The 19,220-nt window shown below is 47.1% G+C and overlaps 2 protein-coding genes across 3 annotated transcripts in view; one reads left to right on the top strand and one right to left on the bottom strand.

The window, feature by feature from the left end:
* Positions 1 to 19,220, top strand: part of LOC142582853 (uncharacterized) — a 365,477-nt gene that overhangs the window by 42,349 nt on the left and 303,908 nt on the right. The window lies entirely within an intron of this gene.
* LOC142582849 (uncharacterized) overlaps positions 1 to 19,220 on the bottom strand; it is a 203,115-nt gene that overhangs the window by 14,159 nt on the left and 169,736 nt on the right. For both annotated transcript variants that reach the window (XM_075692929.1, XM_075692930.1), the window contains exons 2-4: positions 8,401 to 8,741; positions 6,999 to 7,145; positions 4,087 to 4,267 (exon numbers count right to left, since the gene is read on the bottom strand). In XM_075692929.1, the coding sequence (XP_075549044.1) occupies positions 4,127 to 4,267; positions 6,999 to 7,145; positions 8,401 to 8,741 (629 nt within the window). In that variant the 3' untranslated portion in view covers positions 4,087 to 4,126. The remainder of the gene's footprint in view (positions 1 to 4,086; positions 4,268 to 6,998; positions 7,146 to 8,400; positions 8,742 to 19,220) is intronic.

Genomic DNA, 19,220 nt, shown 5'->3' with positions numbered 1-19,220 from the left:
TATATACCCTGTAGTCAGTATGTGTATGAATCAATGATCTGACTTGATGTGCTGACATATTGTAATGCGTTAGCATTCGGATATATATATATATATATATATATATATATATATATATATATATATATATATATATATATATATATATATATATATATATATGTTCAAAGTGTTAGAGAACATTTACAAATCGATTGTGGCAAATGGCTTCATTCTAATCCTCTTGAGCTGGATTATTCAAAGATGCGGACATTGCCTGCACGAGAAATCGGAACACATAATCAATTACTTGACAGATATTGTCTAATGAACTTCTTATTTTATTAGGTTGCGGCACGAATTGCAATTATACAAAGCGTAGCCGGTGAGTCTAAGGCATATCCATTCAGAAGGAATCTTGAGGATGGCATGGATTTCGAGACATGCGCCATCCAACTAGAGAGTAAAAATACACTGTTGTTCCACACATATAAAAAATAAAGCTCTTTTTCGCATTGAAACAGAGCTACTGGAACACCATGTATTTTATCACACATACTGACAACGAATATCTCGGAACTGGTGTCATCCTGAAAATTATTTCCAGGCGGATACGCCTTGCAAACGCACCGACTATAATTCGTAAATTGCAATAAGTGCCGTAGTCTAACTAATTGAGATATAAATCAGTGAATTTTTTCTTAATTAGTTGCATATGTGTTTCGATTTCCCGTGCACGTAATGTGCGAATTTTTGAACAATCCAGCTCAAGGACTGGAATTGTTCTATCTGCCACACGCGACATTAAAAAAATTTGCACCGCTTAAGAATTGTTACCTGTTATATAGTGTAATAATATCCCAATAAAGAAGGGGGTCAGGCAGGGAGATACGATATCTCCAATGCTATTCACAGCGTGTTTACAGGAGGTATTCAGACACCTTGTTTGGGTAGAATTGGGGATAAGAGTTAATGGAGAATAACCTTAGTAACTTGCGATTCGCTGATGATATTGCATTGTTTAGTAACTCAGGGGACCAATTGCAGTGCGTGCTCACTGACCTGGACAGGCAAAGCAGAAGGATGGGTCTAAAAATTAATCTGCGGTAAACTAAAGTAATGTTTCGCAGTCTAGGAAGAGAACAGCAGTTTACGATAGGTAGCGAGGCCCAGGAAGTGGTAAGGTAATATGTCTACTTAGGGCAGATAGTGACCGCGGATCCGGATCGTGAGACTGAAATAATCAGAAGAATAAGAATGGGCTGGGGTGCGTTTGGCAGGTATTCTCAGATCATGAACAACAGGTTGCCATTATCCCTCAAGAGAAAAATGTATAACAGCTGTGTCTTACCAGTACTCACCTACGGGGCATAAACCTTGAGGTTTACGAAAAGGGTTCTACTTAAATTGAGGACGACGAAATGAGTTATGGAAAGAAGAATGATGGGTGTAACGTTAAGGAGGGGGGCGGAAGATAAGAATAGAGCAGATTGGGTGAGCGAACAAACGCGAGTGAATGACATCTTAGTTGAAATCAAGAAAAATAAATGGGCATGGGCAGGGCATGTAATGAGGAGGGAGCATAACTGATGGTCATTAAGGGTTACGGACTGGATTCCAAGAGAAGGGAATCGTAGCAGGGGACGGCAGAAAGTTAGGTGGGCGGATGAGATAAAGAAGTTTGCAGGGACAACATGGCCACAATTAGCACGTGACCGGGGTAGTTGGAGAAGTATGGGAGAGGCCTTTGCCCTGCAGTGTGAGTAGCCAGGTTGTTGTTGTTGTTGTTGTTGTTGTTGTTGTTGTTGTTGTTGTTGTTGTTGTTGTTGTTGTTTGATGATGATGATGTAGTGCAACTGACGGTGGTCTCCTCCGGTCAACCGTCGGTTGCCGTGCGCTCCTCGAAGAGGCAAGATGGGTGTCGTGTGAGCTCCTGAACATCATCTTGCGATGTGGCGAACGCGGTTGAAATCATACATCCGGGACGTCAAAGAGGTACGACGTAATGCTAACGCATTTCTCTCGCATTTACCGCTAAACAACCAATTAATTTTCTTGTTTTTAGATCACTAATCTCGATGTCAGTTTTAGGCTTTATATTATTGGTAATTTGTCACTTCTGTTCATTTTCTTCTATAATTTTTAGACGTCTCGCACTAAATGTTTCTGTTCCCGCTTGCCCTGTACAGGGGCGCAGGCTTAGTCAAGGCTGATCAATGGCTGTTTGTCTGCGTACACCGCAGTGTCTGTTTGATACTGAAATAAAGTTGATGACTGATTGATGGATGAAACGAGCTTAGCATTTCGGCTTGTAATGTGCGCTTCTCGTCTAATTCAAAAGCCCCAAGTTTTTTTTGCAAATTGTGGTATAGATCTTAACGCGATCACCAACATAAATCCATTTGTGTGCGCTACATGACGAAGCCTTGTCCCAGCGATCTCTAATTACCACTGTCTACATAAAGCAGTGATCACGTTAATGACAGGGGTAATGAGCGTGATAATTTTTCCATTAACCGGTATATTTAAATATTCACCATGGTTGAGCTACTAGCACAGCACTGATAAACGTTCGCGCGTTATAGCAGTTTGGCCACAGGACATAATGGTTAGAATATTGTTCTGATTGTTGTTGTTGCTTTCTCGCTTTTCTATCACGCATAATTTGTTTACACACCATACGAGAGTTCTCAGTACGTTTTGTATTTGCATATTATGGTGCTACGCTGAGATAAGAATGCCTTATAAAATGCATGACACCAGTGCCACTAAAGATAGCAATTTGCGACGTCTACCGTGGGAGACGGGCTCCACCAGGCCAGCAGTCTGCAAGGACAACTGATAAAAGCGGCGCTGGACAGAAGATTAGAATCGGTCTTCCGGTGCTAGTCAAAACCTGATCGCCATTTAGAAAGGAGCTCATACTTTTGTTCCTGGTGGAAACGCGGGAACAAATGTAACGCAGAACGGAAATTTCTGACGAGGCGCGGGAGAAATTTATGCGCTTTGGTGCCGCGTTGGGTACGGCATCAGGAATCCCGCGTATACATAGAGTGAGAGAGTTTAGAACGGTAATTTCAGTGAATATGTATTCGCCTGAGCAAAAGTCTACAGATCAGGGATTCCGCGATAAAGCGGATTGTCTTCTCCGCGCCTATGAACTTTATACTTGAAATTGACTGACTGCTGTCCAAACTTGGCATTGAGAACTTTACAGCGCACACGTCTATTTCAGTTTTGTGCTTCTGAATTACAAATTCAGTTTTATTGGCGGGCCTATGGTCCGTATACTTTTTCTCATGAGTTGCTTCTTCGCTCATATTCTCAGTACGAAAGAGGTATCGAAGTGAAAGAAGATGAAAAAAAAAATGAAATGAGCCTCGTTGGGATATTACTCAACAAAACGGCGCTGCAGAGGTTTAGAACAGCCTGCAACTTAGAGCAAATGGCGTTGTCGTTACCAAGCCCAACGGGGAATGCATCGATAATCGGATGTTCTATCATTCCGCCAACCAGTCCCTATGTTTTCGTTAGCGCATACACAGCGTGGTGAGTTATAACAACCCAACGAACGACCAAGGGCCCGGTTATAAATGTCAATGATAGCAAATTTCAAATGAGTGCCAAGAACTCGATAAGGAACGAGTATAGGGGATCAGCGCATGCTTACCGTCATTAGAAAGTTCTAGCGGCGAATGTCTGGTTTACGGAACTCAATAGTACACCTATACAGTGAGCGTATTTAGCAGAACTGGTAGAACACTTTACGCGCTTACGCTTCAGGTGCAGACATTTTTATGTCGCGCACAAGAGTTCATTTTGTATGCGACAGCATTTACATGCGGCGGGCACCTTTCGTCCGAAGCAAGCAAGCAAGCCAAAACTTGCTTCCGACGACTGCGTTTTGCCGGTGAGAGTGGAGGAGAGCGCACGCAAGCAGCGATTTCGCTTCTCCTCTCTCCTTGTATGCGATGCGCCAGCGTTTGCGCGCAGCACAGCGTGAGAACCCCGTCTCGAACTACCAACCCTTTCCTTGGAGCTTCGAATGTCATCCTAAAGCGCCGCATTCATGTAAGCGCCGCACGAGAAAGGCGCGACGTGTCTCACCTGTCGTTGGCGTGAGCGGACACACGGCTCGTCCGTCGTCTCAGCGCACATCCTTGACCCTGGCGAAGCTGAGCGGCGTGGTGAGGGCGGCCTCCGTGGTGAACGCCAGCGACTCCTTGGCGCTGCGAGGCCGCTCGCTCTCCGACAGGTCGCTCGACTCGTCGTTGGGGGGCGTCGCCGACTGCAGGGAAGGGTCGGTCAAGTTGTCACTGCCGCGAGGCTGGGAGCGAAAGTCCTTCGACAGCTTGTATTGCAACTGTGTGCGTGCTTGTGTTTCCCGCTGGGAAACTGAGTAACTGGACACCCATAATCACTTTATTTTTTTTTATATAAACAGTTGGGGAACTTAGCGCGGTGCGTTGTCGTTCCCGTGTCTATCCTTGTCCTTTTACGGCTAATCCGTTTCCCAGCGTGACAGGCCAACGATCCCGAATTACTGACTTCGTCGTGTGCTTGTGTTTGTTTGCACGTAAATGACTAACTTATCAAATTCCATTGCTTTTAGTGATCCATCATAGCATTTTAACTGTATAAGAAAGTGAACGTGTTGGTCGCTCAAGCAAAATCTAGAGTCTTATTCGAGTAGCTACTGGGTGTAAGGGAGCTGTTGAAAAAGAACTCAGTGGTCTCTGGTAAAGGTAGTCTTGGAGTTCAAATAGAAAATTGGGCCAAGTTTCTATCGCCACATCAATGTGTTTTGATCATTTGAGAAGGCTCCCGAAGTCACGCTAGTTATCAGACGTAGCCGCAGCAAGGCAGCACGCGTATAACCGACTGCCGAGACCTGCACATGACATACGGATACGGATACGAAGAACTTTATTAAAAGCATTCTCAGACACATGACATATGCGAGTTTATTTTGCACATAGTGTGGCTGGGGAGGACGTAAGCCGCATGATTTATCGTTTGCAACGAATGCGGAGCTCTCTCCTCGGACACGTTTTTTCTACGAAGTCTGTTACGAATCATGCTAACCGCATCGTTCCTGCTGGTTTCTTACAAAATGAGGAGGAAAAAGAAAACATAGGACGCACTAGGAAGACAAGAGAGCGTTGTGTGGGCCAACGCGGTCAAACGCAGCGGTGCTTCAGTGTTGGCCTGTCGCGGCAGGTTGGAACCACCGGTGAGGGCTCTTCTATAACTCGCCTGCCAGCATCCAAGATTCATAGTGTGTGTACAACCCAAGACCTTTGCGCGAGCAGCTTCAGAAATACCGCCACGTTTGCGCACCGCCTCACAATGCTCTAGCTGCCGTGTACTCTCTCGAAAGGCGTCCCCAGTAAAAAGTCACGTTCCTTAAGCAAATGCGGCGCTTTATGTTTATCATCTACGTGTGAAAAGAACTGTGATGTCCAAGCAGTCAGTGTGCCCTTTTGTTTTTACGCGCCTTTTTATTCCCTCTGTGGGGTGGTTTGCCTTCCGACTAATCTATTGTCAGCCTCGCAGGTGACAGCCGAAGAGCTTCCATGACTCCGAAGGTTCAGTCAATACAGTGATTGTGCCCAAACTATTTCTATTCCACGAGCAGCGTCTGTAGCGAAAAGCTGCGCGCATACAACTGCACAATTCCTTCTGTGCTATGTAATACAGTTGCATCGCACAGGCAACAAGGAAATTGAACAGAAAACGAGCCAAGTACCTAAGTGAAGACAAACAGTATGCGGTGCCACAGAAGTATGCTGTAAAGCCAATTTTTATATATTTACTTTAAAAGATGCTGAGAGCTCCATACCGACCATACATGTCGACATTCACCGCTTGTATGGGTGAATTAGTCAGGATAAATAAGAAAATAATGAGCGTCAAGGTACGTCACATACAAACGCGTACAAACGCAACAGTAATATAAAACAAGCCAGTAGATCACAGAAAGACGGATACGTGAAATGATCAGTAGTAGTGGAACGAAGGAGTATACCGCTGAAGCAAACGTTCTGACAAAGGCATTTGTCGCCGTCGTGGTTCGACACTTGTTCGACCACAGCTGGAGCAAATGCTCCTGCAAACGAACTTGGCTCTGTCGTGGTGACGAAGTCAAACCCCTTTGTCGAAACGCTGGCTCATGCGACATTCCTTGTTCGACGACTGCTAGTCGTCATCATCATCATGATAATCATCATCAGCTTATTTTTATGTTCACTAAAAAGAGCACGGCCTCTCCCAGCGACCTCCAATTACCCTGGCCTTGCGCTAGCTGGTTCCAACTTGCGTCTGCATATTTCTTAATTTCACCACCCCACCTAATTTTCTGCCGTCCTCGGCTGAGCGTATCTTTTCTTGACACCCTCTGTGTAACGGTAATGGTCCACCGGTTATCTACCCTACGCGTTACATGGCCTGCCCAGCTCCATTTTTTTCTCTTAATGTCAACTAGAATAACGGCTATCCACGCGTTTGCTCTCTGATCCACGCCACTCTCTGACTGTCTCCTAACGTGTACGTTTAACATTTTTCGTTCCATCGCTCTTTGCGCGGTCCTTCACTTGTCCTCGAGCTTCCTTGCTAACTTGAAGGTTACTGCCCCATATATATGTTAGCACAGGTAGAATGCAATGATTGTACACGTTTCTTTCCAACGACAATGGTAAACTCCCAGTAAGAATTTGGTAATGCCTGTCGTATGCACTCCAACCCATTCTTATTCTGTAAATTTCATACTCGCGGTCAGGGTCCCCTTGAGTAATTGACATACATAAGCGCCCTCTTGCACACACTCCAGACGCATACTGGCGATCATGGATTCTGATTTCCTTGCTAGACTGTTTAACATTACATTTGTCTTCTGCATATTAATCTTCAACCCAACTATTGCACTTTCACAGTTAACGTCCTCAGTCGCTTGCTAATCACGTATAGATTAATGCACACGCGCGCCTGCACTAAGCAATCCAGGCGCCGTCCAATCTCACCAGAGGTGGCTGCGGCGGTGCTGTCCTGGTGGTCATGAGTGCCACGGGTCGGAAGACGCCGCCGAACACGGGTCCCGCCGCCGCCAAGTCGGCCGCCAGTTCGGGACTGCGCGACGAGGGGCAGCCGGAGCTCATGGACGCTGCTGCCTGCATGAAAGAAATGAAAAAAAAAGTTTACAATGGATGCCCGGCGTAAATGCATGCATATGTGGGACATGTTCGTTCGCAACTGCGAGAAAGCGCGTTTTGAGAAAACTGCGTAATTCTAGTACTCAAAGACAAGTACATGGTTCTACTCGGACAAGCCTGGTGGTGTTTTGCGAGCAAGGAAGGCGCTCTTAACCTCCTTAAGGGGTACTGGCCTCGACAAAGCTTTATAATTACTTCTTAATGTGCGTCCACGTGTATGTTCGTGCGTGTGTACAATCTATGAAGGCGTCATTTCATTTGTCATCCTCGTCATCTGGGGTAGCACGCTAGGCGTAAGAGGCAAGCATCTCCGGAATTCGTTAAAGAATGCTTTTTCTCTCTCAAAGACTTGTATTAACATAATAACATAAAAAGAATGCGCTCTTTGGAGCTACAGCTTAACTATCTTAGCATACAGGATTATTTAGACTTTCGACACGCCTCCAACGACTGTTTTGATATTTAATAAATTAAATGAGCACGGAAAAAAATATTACGGACAAAACAAGACTACGAACAGCACAATCGCTCTCTAGCGACCTATGTATTTGAGGAAAAAATAAATGAACCATTCAAATAAAAGAAAAATTTAAAAGGAAAAGAAAGGGAGCTGATCTTTTACCATATTCTTGCGAATTTTGCTCTTCCAACAACCTATTCTCTCTTCCTCAAGGGAGAGAAAGAGAGAAACTTAAAGATGAGCAGGGAGGTCCGCCTGAGCTAAACGTTCCTCATGCCTGCTACGTTGCAATGCAAATGGGGGACGGGGAAGAAAACGAAGGATGAATGATGGTGATAAGCGAAAAATTTATAGATGTATCAATAACGGAACCTACTTCTATTTTTTTTGCTTTGATTACCCCTGGTAACGCTTACACGTACAGTGGCTAACCCCCCTGGATTTTCTACCTCTCTCTCTCTCTCTCTCTCTCTCTTGACTCTTCCTGCAATACATCACTTGTTAGACGTACAAAGGCCTACCGTTTGTTACGCGAGTTAAGTTACGGAGGAGCTGTGGCTTCTATGACGCTAGTGTTTCGACCCGTAGGGCTCGTGTTATAACTACTTTGGCTGCCACAACATTTATCTAGCTCTTTTTCTGAATACGCCACCTATCTAACGGTCACATCTGTCACCAGGTGTCTCGCCTTAGCCATCGCCGCAGAACGTTTTCGACGGCAACAGAGCCGACTTCGAGAGCGCTCGTGCAGACCTGGGCGGCCAGTAGGTGCGGGGCGTACACGGCTGCGGCAGCGGCGGCCACGGCGGCCGCTCCTCCGGTGGCGGCAGCACCGCCAGTTCCCACCGGTCCCGACGACGTGGCTCCCACGGGTGGAGACCCGCTGGCCACCGGGTACGAGTAGCAGCCCGACGAGCGGTAGGGGTACGCGGGCTGCGGGTGGTAGTACGGGTAAGGCGGGTACGGCAGTCCGCCCAGGGCCTGGTACATGAGTGCCGGCGACGGCAGGTTCTGCAGGAACCACGAGGAGGGCAGGCCTCCGTACAGGAGCGCCGCCTCGCTCAGGCCGAGCTTCTGCAGGTCCAGGGGGCTCCCTGCACAAGTGAATCACGGGTACGCTCGCTTGGGGGGTTGCCTCAGTGCGAGAAAGAAAGAGACAAACTTTTTTTAAAGTTTTCGTTCTGTTTAGACATGAACCGAACGAAAAGGAACTGTCTACTGAAATATCTGTAGGACTAGGCTCAAGGACCCGCAAGGCAGCAGGTCAGGTAGTCAGTCGGTCAGTCAGTAGGTCAACGAGCCAATCAGTAGGTCGATCAATCGATCGATATATCAATCAATCAATCAGTCTGATGTCCTTGTTACAATTCACTATCAGAAGAGTGACTACATGCAAAAGCGCGAGCATTGCGTTATTTTAGCATGAGTCGAGGTCGACAAAAGCAAAAGTGCACTTACATGCAACTGGTGCGATCGAAGCAAAGAGAACGGGCGTTAAAAGAACCGCTAAAAGAAGCATGCGCGAAAGAAGAAAGCGAGAAAAAAGGAAACAAAATCAATTTTTCCTCTTAGAGGCATTTCTTCGGTGGCCAGGCAGTCGAATCGCCAGAAAAAAAAAGTAAAGAAAAGAAAAAAGAACGCACGCATCGGCGCTTGACGACAACTTTACACTATAGCGCGCGACTGGCTGTGTGAGACTTGAAAAACAAGTGCTCCGTTAGTTCCTTCGTTGACGCAACAAAAGGAAGCGCTATCCTGCACACGCGCAGGAACCGCAGGCTTCGAAAAACAAGATGCTGCGTATAGGGTCGCGAACTGGGTTTCCCCGCGCCGTGGAGGCAGGAAAGAAGGAGACTGCTCACAATGGCACTGTGTGCGCCGTGTACAGCGGGAAACCGTCGTCGCGCCGCCGGACGTTTCCTATAACGCCAGACGCAAAGACAAACAGAGCATTAACGGCCGCATTGTTCCGCCGCACTCGTTTCTCGATTGCGTCCGTCTCTCGCACGCCTCGCGTGCGCTAAGCCTTCGCGTCGTCGTACGCTCCAATTTGCGCGCCTGCCAGCCATCGAGCCAGTGTTCTTGTTAAACACAACCTCGGCGGCACCTCGAACCCTTTCCCGTCCCCGTGTCCCTCTCTGCAGAGCCAGATGCTCTCCCACGGGGACAACTCCCCACTCCTCCGTCATCACTGTCTGGCCTCGTTTCTTATTGAGTTTAATCTTGCATAGTGCGGCGCTCCCGCATCGATAAGTGATGAGAGAGAGCCTCGCGCCGTTGTACTGTCGTCTCACGGGCGCAGTGCGACGCCGAGCTTGACAGCTCTCGGAAAGTTGTCGCTCAGACTGGTCCTCGCGATATTGCGGAATTTTTTTTTTTTTCCGGAGCGAATTTTCTCGCTCTTCGTGTAGAAGTTGCCGCGGCTGCGTTCCGCACGCTCTAGCCGATGACCGGCTCAGATTTTGTGAATGGAACGTGGATGCGCTTAGCAGCACACGGCAGTGCGCCAAATGAGGCTCAATGTTTTCTCTAGAAGATGCAGGCTCAGCATGTCAACACAGGTGCGCATAATTATGCGCAGACGTGCTGCGGTTATAGCACTAAAGATTGGGCGTCGAAGTAGACTACGGGTAGCGGCGCCTTGCGACAGTCTCTCTCGAAGCAATGAACCGGGAAAAAGAATGCTTGACAAGAAATGACGCCAGCGTTACAAACAAACACAAACATGACGCAAGCGATAAGCGTCAGTGCTCGCCAAGTATACATTAAGCCCGTACCAAACCGTATCTGCTTTCCAGACGCAATGGTCATATAGCCACCATGTTCTGGACGCCATATATTGCGAAATTGAAGCCGAGAAGTAGAGAGGTCATTCCTGGTGAGAAGAAATCCCAAGGCTAGCTCCACTTTCGATGTATCTGCTTACATGCCCCCTAATAGGCTAAAAATGTGTTGGCGTTCCAGTCAAAATTATCGCTAACTGTCTGAAGCACGCTTTTGGGAGCACTGAACTCGAATGTCAATGTAGTTACGAACCCATTTTAAGGCCGGATATCTCGAAAGTGGTGCTATATAGCGCTCCTGAAGCCATCTTGTAACGTCTTTCGCGTAGTTCGATCGTTCGCTATCAGGCGTTATAGTGGTCCTTCCGGTGGCAGTTGCCAGCCTGATTCGATCTCTTTTCTGTCTGCGTATATACGTTTTCAAAACAAATAATTATGTTAATATGAATAATAATTATGGCTTCTGTTGCGCAGGGACGTCCTCGGTAGGACTGCGGGCGTCGCAAAATAGCGCACGTGCGTGTGAAATATAGTTCGCGAAATATCGATGCGTGCGTAATTAATTGCCAGAGAATTTTTGAGAATAACTGGACCTGTGAAACGTTCCCAATCGCGTGAGCAGTATAAAACGCCGCTCACCACGAAAGAGAGAAGCAATGACTGCGATAGCAAGGTTTAGCGTCGCTTTAACTTCTCAGACTGTGTTCTATCTATACGCGCGTCCGATTAGCGCGGACGCGACATACGCGAAGGCGCCAAAATTTCTGGCACCTTTAAAAGCTTTAAAACGCTGTGTAGGGCCTACAGTGACGCCACACGGACATCACTATAAGCTGCCCATAATAAGCCACACCAGTGAACTTAGATCACTTTCAGGTTTAAGCACTGATATTGTTTTGCACTCTGAGATCTACGATAAAAGGTATACGCTGTGAATGTTTCGTGAAATTTGTTTTCGGGCTGCCATTCTCGAAATTCTGTGGAATAATCTAGTCATAAACGTAATATTTGGTATGAGTAACTTTAGCGATTGAATAGTGTAGCAATATAAACCGCATATACGGCATGGATAAGCCTATATAGCATACATATACCTAAAGATATGCGGCGCCCCATGGCGACGGCGAGGGAGAGAATTCGCGTGGAGTGCTATCTATAATTGATATTGCAATGAAATAGGCCTGAATGACAGGGAATAACATTACCTTTTCAGCTTTGGATCGGGAGCGTTTTCACTTCCCGGTGACCCGGACGCTATGGCGGTTTGAATCTTGCCGAAACCAACGTTGAGTTGCATGCGCTGACTGTAACAACTTACACAACTTAGTCTCACACAAGTTTGTGCTTATGCTTTGTGCACAAGCAGGACCAGAAAAGCGAGACAGGTCTAGTCTCCCCCCCCCCCCCCACACACACACACTCAACTCCTTTGATGCTGCCTTAGATCCGCCGCTCGCTCTGTATCTAATTAAGCAACTTACAATGTAACTCTATGAATTTAGCTGAGGGCATGTTAGCGCACATATATATGTGCACATATCGAGCTTCAAGAGGATTTGATTTTGGAATAGTTGATACATGGAATTTAGAACCAGAACAACGAATACCAACGAAGGGGGAGAAGAGAGATCTGGCTAGACACGGCGCTGTTTTAGATGTAGATAGAGATATTGCTCTCATGTAATGGTTCGTGCCCACTGTCTAGACTGCGTCGGCTGGGCCAATCAGTTTCAACGGCGCTTCCTGGTAGGAGTGTACAGCTTGCGAGTGCGGAAGCGAAGCTTGCTAGGTACAGGTCGTTATGGCGACATTGACTCCTGTAGGGATCCTTGTAACGAGACTGAATTCCGCACCGGTCGGTTACGTGCCCGTTTGAGAGAGCGCACGCGAGCGGGGGAGAAAGGTCTCGCCCGCTCTCTCTCTCTGCATTGAACCCTCTGGCCCCTGGCTGCATAAACATGCCACGAACGTGCTCGGGAACCGTCTGGCGCGCAGTGCTCGGCCCCGTCTCTGACTCCGGCTACGCTTTTGCTGCTTTCCAAGCCATCCGCATCGACGGAGCGCCAACACGCGCCTACACTGTTCTTTCTTTCTTTCTTTCTTTCTTTCTTTCTTTCTTTCTTTCTTTCTTTCTTTCTTTCTTCGCACGGTGAAGAAAACGCGCACAGATAGTAGTGGTCAGGACCCACTCCATGTTTCCTTAACTAACCATGAAAGCGCGCCGCGAGTTTGTTCTGTCCGATGATTTTTTTGTTCACTTGGTTCGCATCCCTTATGGAAGGCAAGGTCGGAGAGAGAGAGAGCGCACGGGTGGCGTGATTTATGCGCGCCTTTGACTTGGCTTGGCTCGGCTTCGCGCCTCGCTCGCTTTCTTGTTTCTCTATCCTCCTCTCAATTCGCGGTCGGTCGCATGCGGCAGTGGAGAACGGGTGCATTGTCTTCACGGCGGGGGGCTGCGCGCGATCTCCTTGCAATGCGTGGTGGCTCGGTGATATTTGTTTCCTTGTTCGTACGCGCCACCCCGTGTTTTTTTTTTCTTTCTAGCGCTTTCGCGTGATGTATAAGATGTAGTGACAGGCCTGGGGTTATCGTAACACGTATACGCAGCTTTGCGTTGGTGGCGCAGAATGAAACGCCTTGAGAATGACTGGACGGAACCAAAAGAACACGTAAAACCTGGAACGGCTTGTTTGCTCACCATTTTCATTTATTTATTTTTATTTATTTTCTTCGCGAGGACGAGAGAACGCGAAGGCAACAATGCGTACAAAAGACAGGAATTTAAGTTAAACAAGCAGCGTTATCAATCGCGGCAAGTATGCCTACGCGTCGCGAGGCAACAACACTCCGTATAATTATGACGCTCGCCGTGATGAAGTGTTGTTAGGAAAATAAAGAAACAAGAAAAGCTCACGGGCTTCTCCTACAGGCTGTAGGGACTGGATTGCAGGCAACAACATCAAGCGAATCGCGGTTTCAGCTCAGCACCGTCTGCGCGGCCACTGTTTCAATGCTGTGGTTTGTTCGGTGAACGGGGTGCTTTTAGAATGAGCTTTCGGGCTATTTTTTTCGAATGTGGACACGTCAACGACTGTGACTGTTCCTTTGCGATATGCGATTCTCACTTTTGTTGCTGCATTTGAAGATGTAGTTATTTGTGTCCTCATGTCTTGGTTAGACACACGCCGGTGCTTTACTGGCTATGGCGTTTCGCTGCTTAGCAAGAGGTCGCGGGTTCAACTCCCAACCGCGGCGGTCGCATTTCCCACGGTGGAGGAATGCAAAGTAGCTGGTGTACCGTACATTATGCACACGTTAAAAAAAACACCCAGGTGGTCAAAATTAGTCCGGATCCACCCAATACGGTGTTCCTCGTAGTTCACTCTGCACGCCGCTTGGGGATGTTTAAGCTTGTCGTTTTCCTGGCCGCCTCTCTTCACAAGATCTAGGAGTGACGAAACCGTATACCGAGCTAAAGCACTCCGGAATTATACGGGAGCCAGTGTGCGTGAATGAGGCGCAGTATTATAGATCATAACTATGCGCTTTGAGCAGGCCACATCTTCATCGCAGCATTCGTCGACGTGTATGTGGCTGCGTGAAACCAACGCGCCCACAGCTATACAAAGTTAAAAAAAAAACCTCCGGTACACTCACACGCAAATGCGAGCACTCGTACTACATGTTTCATTTCCCTGCCAACATGGTTTAGCTCGGACCTCACCCATTGGCAGTTTGTATTCCTAGAGCAACGAGCCGTCTTCAGATCACAGAAGAACGCAGCTCACGTTGGCATACGTTCTAAGAGTTTGCTCATCGTCAGACCCCATTCGCCGTAACACTATCATGCATTGCGGCAAACGACTACACCATACAAACAAGCCAAATGCTATAGGACGGTACTTAGATTTGAAAAAAGAATGCCGTGACTGCAATGTTCCTAGTGAAGCACGTTCTGTCATGCAAAGGCCAGCTAGATTAGCCCCTTGGAACGATTTCACGAAATTTCTCGATTTTTTCATTGACACACATAAAGAAAGCAAAATACGCCTCGTGAACATATACTACAGGAATTTCGTACGGTGCATGACACGCACGACACTTACACAGAATTTGACACCGATGGCTCAAAGATGCCCATTTGTGTCACAAACAGCGCAATTGAGGTACGTGGGAACACACAGTTAGACTACCACAGTTTGTATCAGTTTTCACTGCTGAGTGTTATGTCTTGTGGATGGCAATACAACAGATTAAAAGTGTCAAACGCGAAAAATCAATAATTTATACAGATTATTTAGGTGCACATAAGGCCCTGAATATAGTCACAGTACGAACACATCATAGGTAACATCTTACAATATACTAACAAACCTAAGTAAAGGCCAGACTGTTCGTTTCTGCTAGGTCCCAAGCCACGTTGGGATCGATCCCCGGAAATGAAAAAAAGCGGATGAATATGCAGCAAGGGCAAGAAATCTGAATGTTTCAAAAGTTTACATACCTGTTAAGGATAGGATTCAAGCTGTTCGCAAAGCCCTACTCTCTAACTGGCAGTGCGAATGGAAATTGAAAGACAACAATAAACTTCAACTCATTAAACCTGCCCTAGGGGAGTGGAAGAGATGCTACCATCAAGAACGCTTCATCGAAGTAATTATAGTACCTTGCTGGTGAAGCAGCGCACAAACACGGACACAGTGGAGACAAGCAGGAATAGACGACACTCGCTGCACTCGCAACTATCGAAGTAATTCTTTGTCGACTTCGTGTAGGCCACACGCGAATCACACATAATTGCTTTCTGAGAGAGGAGGGACAACCAACATGTGACAAATGCCATAAACCTTTAACAGTAATGCGCATTCTAATCGCATGTACACATCTCGGAACGCATAGACAATGTTGATGTTATGTTAGCGGATGATACGCTGACACCTCTGACTGATGTGACCGGCTTTTTAGACGAAACATATTTTTTACGTAAGCTTTAATTTCTGCAGGGTATGCTGCATTTACTAACGAAATTTTATCACCGTGTGTCTGGCACAGCATAGCCTTAATCGCTATGGCGCCAATAAACCCAATTTAACTAACTATATAACCAACATGGTTTAGGTAAATCTAAGGTCGTCGAATACTTGCAGACATAGGCGAAGAAACACTTCCAGAGAGTCTCAAAGGAGAGTCCCCTTTTTCGCGCGCCATGATGTACGGGCAACGTGGCCGGTGCGAACTGTTGACACCGGCTTCGTATCCGCCGTACTAAGCCCCGTGCGAGAGAGATGTGCCGCGCGCCAAACGTGTGCGGCGATCGGCCACACCAAAGCGAGGTGCCGACAGAGAACTCACTCACTCATGTGCTGACCAGGCCTTTTTGGAAGCTGCTGCCAATAGCACAGCGCGTATAACGCACACGCTCATGGCTGTAAGTACATATAGGCAACGTCGGCCGTTGCGCCGTTCGTTCACTTCGCATACAGCCCATCCGTGTGATATGCGACTATTCACCTCCTGCCACCAGGGGGCCACTGGTCTTACGGGCAGGTGAGAGGCCAAAGACCCGCGCGCGAGCTTTGCCTTTCTTCTGTGGAATGAATAAACAAGAAAGTGGCCTTCATAGCTCTCCAACTGCCGTGGCTTCACTTCTATTCGATGAGAACTGCGTAAAGAACAAACAAAAACAATGACAAAGCTGAAATAGATAAACAAAGCGCCAAGCCTTAGGAGAGCCGGAAGAGTACAGAGAAGGTCCAGAATTTGTCTAATACTTCATTGATTTATTACATAATGCAGACCAGATTGGTCCAAGCAGGACGGGCAACACAATATGTGGACTGCGAAGACGACATGGTAGTGTGAAATAACAATAAACAAAAAATGATCAGCATTTATTCATGCAGTGTGTCATGAGGTTCAGTTAGGTTAGGTTAGTACGCAGTACGAGAAAAGAAGGAAAACTTGTAGATAAAATGTTTTTGGTAATCATGCGTATGTAGGTCTTGGATCTTGTAGAGAAAGGGGAAAAGTACAATCTGTGGTCAATAGCCGTTTTACTCTTACGAAGTAAGCTCGAAAAGTTTAGGCGACATTACTTCCTTTCGAGTAATGTGCAGATGCACCAAACGCAAATAGTTTAGTGCAGGAGAAAAAAAATCAAGAAAACATGCGGACACACATTGAGATACGCGCATTGAGATATGCAGTATACCGGTGCTAGTAATACCTTGATAAATTAGAGAAAGGAGCGTTGGCGTAATAACATCAAACAGTACATGGAGCCAGACCACATCGCTGCTCTGCGCAACACTGCGTGCGATGCCAAACATCACGAGTCAAAAGGGTTAGGAACATATAATGCGGTCATTGTTCAAAAACGCCAAACGCACACACGGTGTGGCAGGTATTAATACGTGCTGATTATGGAGCCCTATATTCCAAAAGCCAGTCGAATGCGCGCACTACCGCCCGCTGTTTAATTACGCCATGTATTATTGCGCATTCATTCGTAAATACCGATTGAGTCCTAGGAAGATCCGTTTGCAGTTACTTCGAACGTCGCGCACGTGCCCGTGAACGCGAAGGAAGTTTCTAACACGAGCACAGTTGGGGAAATCGCGTGGCTTCGTTCCGATCAAAATTCCCCCTTTTTTCCCTTCTTCTCACTGCCTCAAAAAAATAAAAATAATATATATATATATATATATATATATATATATATATATACAGAGAGAGAGAGAGAGAGAGAGAGAGAGAGAGAGAGGTTTTGATATCGTACGGTTTAGATATCGACTGATGCCCCATTCTCGAAATTACGGAGTGGACTTTCGAGACAGCGAGGACACTCGCACGGCTCTTATCAAATGCTACAGAGCTCTTCGTTCGCAGAAGTTGCATATACCCATCTGAGGCAGTACAACCGAGCAAAGCAAACGTTCCGCTCATTCACCCTACTGTGTGCTCAATACTTTCCATATGTCTTGCGTCTTTACTTATTTTTATTTTTTTCGGTAAGAACGATCATTCGCTGCCTCGCGTTTTCGCAGCGCATTAAAGAGTTGTAGTCAAGATTACTTGCGCCGAACATATATGCTAAAGAGGACCGTTTCAGGCTCGGATATACTCCACAGCTGCGCTCACGTTGATTTACGGCCCCGCTCTGAACTGCTAAACCCACTCGCGGAAGGCCGTAAAACGCAAGAAAACGACCGCGTAGTCGCCCGCGTACACGGGCTGCTAGCATGCATACAAGGAAGCGTATGGGCCGCACGCTATACAGGCGCGCATAATAAGCAAAACACACAGTAGCTTCGGGGGAGGAGATAGTGTACACATGGCCAACTTTGAGCAAAAACAAGGAGCGCACGCAGAGAAATACAGTAAAGTGTAAACACGACCTGTACGCAATTGGGCCTACACGGACGCATGTATACTATACGTGCGTATAGCACGTATAGTATACAGCGTGCAGCACGCGTGATGCGACGCCATGGCGTACAGTGTGCGAGCTCAGTTTTCTGCGCGAAACGAAAAAAAAAAAAAAACTACACCAGAGAGAAGAAACAGGGCAGCAACCTCACAGCATGCTCTACATCACGCACGTGTGATGCCGTCGGCGCGAGCACGCGCATAAGTTCAATCTGCCACGCGGTCTTCCTTGGAAACATGCGAGGCTGTATATACGTGCCAGTCACGAACGCCCCCTTGAGGCTACAGGGTTATGAGCGTACAGAAATTGAGGGAGAAAGCGAATAGGTGTCGTTAACCGAAGGTTACATCGATCGCAGAGAGAGAGAGAGAGAGAGAGAGAGAGAGAGAGAGAGAGAGAGAGAGAGATGAGAAGAAAGAAGACTGTGCGAAGGTTATTGACCCCGACGCTATATAGCCAACCTACATCGATGCGTGATCGACCGTTGTTTTCAAAATATCGAGACTCGCACATACTGCACACGCGCACATATGTGTAAGGGTTGCGTGAGCGTGTACACTCAACGAGGTGGCTCTCATATGCACGCGCAAGCGTCAGTAACTCTCGGCTACTCCTCCCCAAGCTGTCCAGGGCGCGCGATGCAATAGAACGGCGCGCGCGTTCTCATGAAAACGCAGCACCGAGTAAAAGGGACAACCATAAAACAATATCACATGGAAGTGGGGGAAGGAATGGCAAAGGCAGCAGTGCTGTATGGCCAGCAGACAGCACAGAACAACGGGGACAACAAAAATGTGGCAGTTTTGCCCGAAAGGCGTGTACCACAAACTGCGATAACAAGGTTATCGCTGTCTGTGGTACACGCACTCTGTACGCCACACTCTCTGTATCGCACTCTCTGTACATCGCTTTAGCGGCTCAGGAGGGTTGACCGAACTGGCGCTACACACCTTATATCTCGCATAATTAAGTACTTCTTTTTTTTTCTCGAGTTGTTCTCTTACATAGAAAAAGTTTACAGCTGCATTGGTTGTTTCTTCCTACTTTGCAGGCTTATAAAGCGACGCGGGCACTGTTACAATTCATGAAATCTACTGGCCTCAGTGAGTGATTGTAGGCGTGAAGCAATGGAAACCGCTCGTGTTCCCACCGAGGGTACCTTCTTCCCTCCCTCTCCTTCCTTTATTTTCATCCCTTACACCTCTTCCCACGTATAGGGTAGCAAACCGGACGAGCGCCTGGTTGACCTCCCTACCGTTCCTTCCTTCTTTTCTTCCTCTTCCTCCTTCTGACTTTCGTTTATCGTTTCAATTTGAAGGGGCGATGCTCTTGCGATCAAACCCAAGCAGTGTTATGCAGAA

This window comes from Dermacentor variabilis, chromosome 5, assembly GCF_050947875.1.
Source record: "Dermacentor variabilis isolate Ectoservices chromosome 5, ASM5094787v1, whole genome shotgun sequence".
Lineage (NCBI taxonomy): Eukaryota > Metazoa > Arthropoda > Arachnida > Ixodida > Ixodidae > Dermacentor > Dermacentor variabilis.
The sequence above is the reverse complement of the archived record's forward strand: the minus strand, read 5'-3'. Positions and strand labels throughout refer to the sequence as shown.